At 49.4% G+C, this 7,551-nt stretch overlaps 1 protein-coding gene across 4 annotated transcripts; it reads left to right on the top strand.

Moving 5' to 3' along the window:
* Window positions 1-256: 256 nt before the first annotated feature.
* Window positions 257-7,469, top strand: C12H3orf18 (chromosome 12 C3orf18 homolog). Of its 4 annotated transcripts, XR_005258495.1 has the most exons (6): window positions 257-651; window positions 1,996-2,021; window positions 3,504-3,633; window positions 4,872-5,064; window positions 5,975-6,062; window positions 7,110-7,469. XR_005258495.1 is itself a non-coding variant. In XM_038149702.1 (4 exons), exons 1-4 carry the CDS (start codon window positions 418-420, stop codon window positions 4,950-4,952), a joined length of 471 nt encoding a protein of 156 aa, XP_038005630.1. In that variant the 5' UTR covers window positions 257-417; the 3' UTR covers window positions 4,953-7,469. The 4 variants fall into 4 exon arrangements, 1 of the variants encoding a protein (XP_038005630.1); XR_005258493.1 differs by having other exon boundaries at window positions 5,975-7,469; XR_005258494.1 differs by having other exon boundaries at window positions 4,872-6,062.
* The last annotated feature ends 82 nt before the right edge of the window (window positions 7,470-7,551 follow it).

Below are 7,551 nucleotides of genomic sequence, written 5' to 3'. Positions count from 1 at the left end.
AAGAGAGAAGGGTTCTGAGGTTGTCCCACACAGATCTCCAAGTGACTGCAAGGAGGCAGAGCTGCAGTAGTGATGGGAGAGTTATCACGAACTCCAAGTGAATTAGGCATGACTTTGGGGGCTCTCAGCTTAAAAAACATTTCTGTTATTTTGAGCAGCCATTCAAAAACTGTGCTAGTGAATTGGGGAACTGTGGGAAAGGTTGTGCTTGTCTCCAAGAGCTCTGCACTGCTCATTTGTTCTTATTCTGTCCTAGGCTAAGCCCAGTGTGGTTCCTTTCCTGAAGAAAACCCATCAGTGGTGATGCTGCAGGAGAGGTCTCACGTGGGGCTCTCGGTTGGAAGGGCAGCTCTGCACTTCTGTAGCTGATGGGAGAGGACAACAGCTTGGTAACAGGAGCTACCAAGAGCTGGCAGGATGAGTTACAGCTCACCCTCTGTGCATGACTTGCATCACAGCACCCCCAGCACGGCCAAACCAGACCCAGGCACAGCTCTGGATGTGACTGTACCACAAACGGCCACCATAAGCCCTGAGACTACCAGTTTCAACAGCACCAAAATCCCAGATATGGCCAGCACTGGACCTGGCATGAGCACCATGCTGCTTTCCTTTGGGATCATTACTGTGATTGGGTTGGCTGTAGCAATGGTAAGAGAGCCCAGCTAAACAGTCCTATCTCTTGAGGGTGGAGGGTGGCTAGAGGTTCTAGGACTGATTTGCACTGAATAATTTATTTGCATTCTATTCAAGTCTCACCCAAAAGTGCTGGGAACTGATAGTTCCTGAGATTCCTTTCTTTTTAAGGCCTTTATCAAGTGCTCCAGTATTTCTGCAGTCTCCCTGAGGTCTGATCCAAATGGGATGCTCAGCAGGCCTAGGAGCAGCCATATGTACCATCAGTATTTGTTTTTAATAGCAATAGGAAGTTCAGTTAAAAAGAAAAAAAAGCAGATTCTGTTCTGAGTTGTTACCTGGAACAGCTGCATTGATTTAAACCTTCTCTTGGGCCCCACAAGAAAGTTCATCCATATTAACTTTTCAAGCAGACTGTTGAAACCAGGTTAGTCCCCCCTGTGGACATGGGGTAATTCTTTTTGAATTAAAGTGGCCTGAATCCATCTTAGCAAGACTCACCCTGGACTGCATTTCCAAGGTTCTGCATGCTGGGTATCAGTCCTTGAGGGTTTGGTGTGTCACTAACCTGGCCATTAATGCTGTGGGCAGAAGCTTTCAGATACCCCAGTTCTGGCCCACCACAGGCAGTGCAAGGGCTGCAGCTCTCCTTTTATGTAACCAGATAATTTCCCTGCCAACAGAGAACAGAAGGTAGCAGCAAGCTCCATTCCTTGTACAAGGAAGGGCTTCACTAATACAGCCATCAGAGGAGCCTACTACAAGATTTCATTGCAGGCCCCAGGAGGAATTTTTCCAAAAGCCCCTAAGAAAACCTGGAAACAGTCAAAAGTTCCCAAGAGCAGCATCCAGCGTTCGTAGTTCTCAGAACAAGGCTGTGGAGGCCCAAAGCCTCCCTTTCTTCCCTGCACAGGCTGAAAGAGGCAAGTCCCTGAGCATGCCCTCCCTCTTTGCTTCTTCCCTTTGTACTGGGGAGGGGGTAGCAGCACTTCTGTGCTGTAGGAAATCTGCACATGAAAATCACTAAGGGAAGCGCTTTCATCCACTCTCAAATTGCAACATATGTCCTGCAGCCACAGAAATGTGCTGAGCTACACCTGGTAATACACTTAATACTCCTACTCCTACTAACACACCTAATAACAGGCCACTGAGCACTTAGTGTCAGACACGATGTGCTGCCAAGCTCACAGTGATGTATATGACATGTCATTTTCATTGTCACTTATCCCTTCCCCCACTTTGGTGCACAGTGACACCAACCTTCTCTACCTCTTTCCTGTGTGCCCAAAGTTTATTTTCTCAGCTATTCCCCATCCTACTGGGACTGCTGTAATTATGCTTCTTTTTCTCCTTCAGGTTCTGTATATCAGGAAGAGGAAGAGGTAAGTAAGATCTGTTACTGGCTGAAGGGAACTCAGTGCTTCAAAATGCAGAGTGTGAGCGATGGCTGTGGGAGAACACAGTGTGACTGAGGCTGGCACACTGCACTCCTGGGACTGGGCATCCCTCTGACACCAGAGCGTCAAAGACTCCTCCACAGCTTTGGAAGGAGAATAAGGCTGAGCAGGAGGAGGTCACGGATCCTACAAACTCATCACACTTCATCTATGAGATGCATCAAAACAGAGGAGAGGGTTCTGGGTGTATTAAGAAGCTGGGAACTCCATCGTGGCAGGTGTAGATCTCACGTTTCAGCCATTCACACATTCCTGTGTTTTCTAGCAGCCCAGGCAGTGACAGCAAGTGGCAGCAGCACAGTGCAGAGATGCAGCTTCAGCCCAGGAGTTAATGTCTTAATTTCCTTGCTAAGCTCCTGGCTGAAAATAGAGAGGAGAGCAGCACACAGGGAGAATCACGGCTTGGTTCTTCTGTCTCACAGCAGGGACTCTGGTGAAGATTCATAAGTTGTGGTACCTCCTCCCTCCCTCCCTGGGCCAGATCTGGCCAGGCCACAGACTTCCAGAAAGTGCTGTTGCCCACTGTAAAATTTCCTAGCCCAGCCCCAAAGCCCAGGTCTGGGTGCTGCTGCAGGAGCAGCAATGCTTGGCCTGTGAAAGTAGCTCTGCTGGAGATAATGGCTGTGCTGGTACACAGAAGCAGGGGAAGAATGTGTCATCCTAACACTTGCCAAAATAGATACTTGTGGTGACACTGCCAGTAACTGCTTGTGTGTTTCCTTCTACTCCAAAACTCAGCTATAGCCAAAGGCAGGACTCAGTGTTCTCCCAGGAGCCACCCCATCCATCATCCAGCTCTGAGGAGACCCTTTGAGTAATAATTCATAGCTCTGTCTCTTGGAGCAATGATACAAGAGTAGGAACAGTGTCCACAGACATCAGATCCCTGTGAGAATCTCTCTCTTTCCTATTTTCTATTTATTGTTTATTATTTTCTGTTTAATTTTATGCACTTCACCCCCAGAGTTAAAGTAGTCTCAGGCCACTGGAGCTTGAAAGGAAGTGCTGCTGGCAGACTGTGACATGGCAGGACGGAGGGTGTGGGCAGAGGGACAGGGGGAGAAGTCACAACATCCCAAGCCAGTATGTTCCACTGTTTCTTTTGTCCCTCTGCATAAAGCCTAATCTTTTAAGGTCTGCAAGAACTTAAATCCCAATTCCTCTGTGTGTAAATGCCTGCCAACATAGATTAGTGGTGGCAATTAATCCCTGTAACTGCACTCTGGGTGTCTTCCACTCCTGCCAGCTGTGTATAGTAGGTTCTTGGCCTCATCCAGCAAGAGCCACAGGAGCAGAATCCCTGTGCAGCAGGAGAAGCAGCCTGCAGGAAGCCTCAGCAGTGGGGTGGGGAAGTAGCTTTAACCCTGTCCTTCTCAACCAACCCTCTGCCTCCCCTCCCTCGGGCAGGTTGGAGAAGCTACGGCACCAGCTCATGCCCATGTACAACTTTGATCCCACGGAGGAACAGGATGAGCTGGAGCAGGAGCTGCTGGAACACGGGCGAGATGCAGCATCTTCCCAGGCATCACAGAGCAAGGTAGGCAGCAGCCACCACAGGCTCACTGCAGCCAGTGCTACCTGCACTGCTTTCTTCCAAGGAGAATTTGTAGGGCTGCAGGGTAGGGAAGATCTCAGGAGGACTTCCCCATCTCTGCCAGCCCTGGAGGTAGGGACTTGAGTGCTTTGGAGTGCTTAGGGTGGACTAAGGAGTCAGGCAGGTGTTTGACAAGAGGCTCTCTCCTGCCCAGTGTAACAAGAGGTAGGAGAAATTGGAAAGAAGGGCTTCTCACCACTCTTTGGGTCCAGCTTCACAGTGTTGTCTGTTTCCTTTGTCACCACTATTACACAAAAAGCCTTTTAAAAAGAGCCAGCAGGGATGGTTGTAACAGGTGTCCCCTTACCCAGTGACACAGCCTGTCGTCCTTGGAGCAGACATACCTTTTGTGCATTCTTTTCTGGATACTCTGTGTTATCCATGTCAGCCCCTGCCCCAGGAGCAGGAGTTCTCCCAAACAGTTCTCAGTTTCCACACACTTTATACCTTCAGAAAATCTGTAGCAAGCTTGGTGTAGGCAGAAAAGGAAAGAGGAAATAATAAATACAACTGCAATTATAAAATACTTACCTTGAGACATTCTCAACCTGCTAAAGAGCTCAAATGAGACATGTTGGAAAATGAAAGATAACCAACATGAAATATATGAGTTTGGAGAGCAGGAAACATGGTGTATAAAAGCAAAGGATCTTGTCGAGCACATACTAGGACAACATCAGATCCCTCTATTAATCCGCATAGTGGGCTTACCTGGAGGTAGTAAAGGGGGTAAATTGTAAGGCCAGAGTTAACCTCAGCCCAGTAAAACCAGAATCATCCTCTCCAGGGACAGACTGGTCAGCAGGATACCTCAAGTCCCTCTTGCTAATGCTTGGGAAGTACAAGAGTTTAAAGAGTCAATGTAAAAATAGAGGGAGAGTCTGAAACATTAGCTCAAGTTCAGGCAAAGGCACATTTCCAGGCCTTCTTGGTATCTCAAGCTTTTCATGCTGCCTTGTGAGACCCAGTAATCCAATGATGTGGGGATTTTAAACCGGCACGGATGTGCTGACTGACTCTCCAGCCTGTTGTATTTTCCTGTCACAGCCTTGTTAACGCCTTGTTAGCCAGGCAGCCTCCCCTGGGAGGGGTGAACGCCGTTCCAAGGTGCAGCCCGTGCCCCAGCACAGCCCTGAGCCAAGGCAGCCGTGCTGGCTCTCAGCTCTGCTGCTCCCCTGCAGGTGCTGCTGCCGAGCCAGGGAGCCCTGCAGAGACCCAGCCGCCTGGTGTTCACTGACGTAGCCAACGCCATCAATGCATGACCGGGACCTGCCCTGCTCCGGGATCCTGCTGAGAACGAGGAGGAGGAAGCCAACAAAGCAGTGACTTCCCTCAAGCATGGCTGATCCACTGAGCCCAGCTGGTCACCTGTTGGTTTGTGTTACACACGGGCACAGGCAGTGCCATCACTCTGGGAAACAAACCCTTTGTGAGGGCAGCGGTGATTTTCTGGTGTGTGTGTTACCATTAAAAGCTCCTGAGCTCCAGTTTCTGGGCTGGCACTGCCTGACACCACCTACCAAGCTTTGTGCTTAGAACAGTGCCTGCTTTGTGTAGATTAACCTGTCAGAGCACAGAGCTGTGCTCTGTGGGTCAGGGAAGGAGAGAGGTGCACATTTCAGAGAACTTCTCCACTGGCTTTGTGTGCCCAGGCCCCAAGGAAAGTGATGGATGAGCCTCTCTGTGCAGTGACCACAGCTCTGCCCAGTCCTGGGTGGGGACTGGTGGCAGAGCCTCTTTGAGGCAGGAGAACTGCCTGCCCCAGCTGAGGGGTGACCTGGGGCACAGCAAGGAGAACACAACCATGGGATTATCCCCTCCCAGGCGTGTGGCTGCTGGTAAATGTGCACCAGGGTGATGTTGTAGCATGGGGAATTCACTGGCTTGAAAAAGTGAAACAGTGAAGATTTGGCTGGTAACATCTTAATTTGAGGAAGTGGCTGAATATCCCAAATCAGAGCTACTGTATAGACACAGGGGATTTCACACAGCTAGAGCCAAGGCAATATCACTGTCTGGCTATGTGAACCCTGCTGCTGAGCTAGGAATAAGAGTGCTTGGGCCACAAAGAGGAGTTTGAACAGAACTAGGGTTCCAATACCATTTATCCCTTCCTGCTTTGGCTCAGGGAAGTTTCTACAGTGCAGAGCATTATCCAGGAAAAAACCATTAAGCTTAGAAATACTTTCTTTTAAAAAAGGAAAAACATGTATTGGCTCAACAACAGCCCAGTGTTTGCCCCCAGAGATTACTAACAGCTGGTTTGTACTTCCTTACCTGCCAGGACCTGCAGTCAGAGCCTTCTCTTCTTCCTGCTGAAGGGAACACAGAGCTTTGCCTTAGCCTCTGCTCGAGTTACCTGCTAGGAACAGGTAGGTGGGACTAGACAGGTAAGCCAGGGGTTTCCCTACAGCCCTGAAGCATCTCTCTGCCTGTGCATCCTTCAGGGCTGCAGGAGGAAGAGAGTGCCAAGGGCTCTCTGGCCACCTTGGCGTGTGGCAGTGCAGTGTGGGGGTCTGTTGGCTGAAAGCCTTTTGGTGGGCACTGGCCCCGAGTGCTGCAGACCAACACAGCAGCCAGGGAGCAGCATCAGTGCCCAGCTATGCCCTGATCAGCTCCTGATCTTCGTGTGGTTACAGGCATTGTCAACCAGATTTTATTCCATGCACAGCACCAGTTAAAAGAGAAACAGGGCAAGCCAAAATGTGAATGCAGATCTAAAGCTTTATGCAAGGAGTTGTTTCAGAGTGGCAATTCAGGTATCATGTGCTTTGTTGCAAGTTTGGACCTGCCAGTTAGTGTTCTCCCCCTGTGTGATTGTTTTTCTCCTATTCATTAAATGCAGACACTTCCCTGGGCCTGTGCCCCTGACCCCTGCAGGGCACAGCTCCTTACCAGCCTTCCCTCTTCCAGCTTCCCTCAGGGCAGCCTTGCAGGACTAAATTGCTTTAGTTTTCCAGTATCCAGCTGTCTTATTAGAACTAGGGATTTCTGGGGGTATATTAGGGGTTGGAGTGTGAAAAACAGCCCATTCCTCATTGCCAGGAGATGTGGCAGGAGGCACTCCCAGGCTGCTGCTGTTTGTCCCCGGGGATGCTGCTGGAAGGAAGGTGCATGGGTACCAATACTCAGTGTAATGCAGATTGGCCCTTAGAATTTGGAGTCTGTCTGTGGGTATTCCCAGCCATCAGCTGAGAGACAAATACCTCCCAACACAGACACACACTTCCCCGCTCCTGCAAGTGCTCACTGAGAGCAGCCACTCAGCAGATTTCTCCCTTTGCTGCCTGTCCCCCTTCCAGGCTCTGCAGCAGCACAGGGAAGCACATGGCAGTAGGGGTGTCCAGCTGTCTTAAATTGCAGCATTTTCCCCAGAACTCTTAGGATTGGAATTTGAATGGTTGTTTTAAACTCAACAGAAAGCAAGTGTGAGGTGAGCGGAGCTGTTTCCTCAATGCCTCAGCCCAGTGTGTGCCCTTCTGCCAGTTCTGTGTGCTGCAGTGCAACAACAAACACACCAACACAGGACTTCTCTTGAACCATTCTCCCCGTGATGGTAGGCTTTGTCCTGTGATGACTGCCCTGAAGAGTAAAGAAGTACAGAGAATAAGACTAAAAGAATATTATGGGTAATTGCTGGGCTCGTATTCTTTTAGTTCCATAGCGCCTCCTCTCACAGTTCTTGGATGTATAATTTAGCAGAAGCATTATGATGTAATTTAATTCAAGTGTTTCTGTGTTTTAAAGCATTGAAGTATAATTAAACTATTTACATGAAAGTCGAGTGTGATTGTCTTTTTCCCCTGTCATTTGCAATTTCCCACAGGAACTGCTGGAGTGTTACCCCAGTATCTGCTGGTA

This window comes from Motacilla alba, chromosome 12, assembly GCF_015832195.1.
Source record: "Motacilla alba alba isolate MOTALB_02 chromosome 12, Motacilla_alba_V1.0_pri, whole genome shotgun sequence".
NCBI lineage: Eukaryota > Metazoa > Chordata > Aves > Passeriformes > Motacillidae > Motacilla > Motacilla alba.
Note: the sequence above shows the minus strand (reverse complement) of the source record. Positions and strands in the feature narration are given on the sequence as shown.

What these genes read in the sequence shown, in the direction of transcription:
- C12H3orf18 (XM_038149702.1), top strand. Translation starts at nt 418, where the DNA reads ATGAGTTACAGCTCACCCTCTGTGCATGACTTGCATCACAGCACCCCC. An exon ending in TTGGGTTGGCTGTAGCAATG is followed by an intron (nt 652 to 1,995) that starts GTAAGAGAGCCC and finishes TTTCTCCTTCAG; the next exon opens with GTTCTGTATATCAGGAAGAG. An exon ending in TATATCAGGAAGAGGAAGAG is followed by an intron (nt 2,022 to 3,503) that starts GTAAGTAAGATC and finishes TCCCTCGGGCAG; the next exon opens with GTTGGAGAAGCTACGGCACC.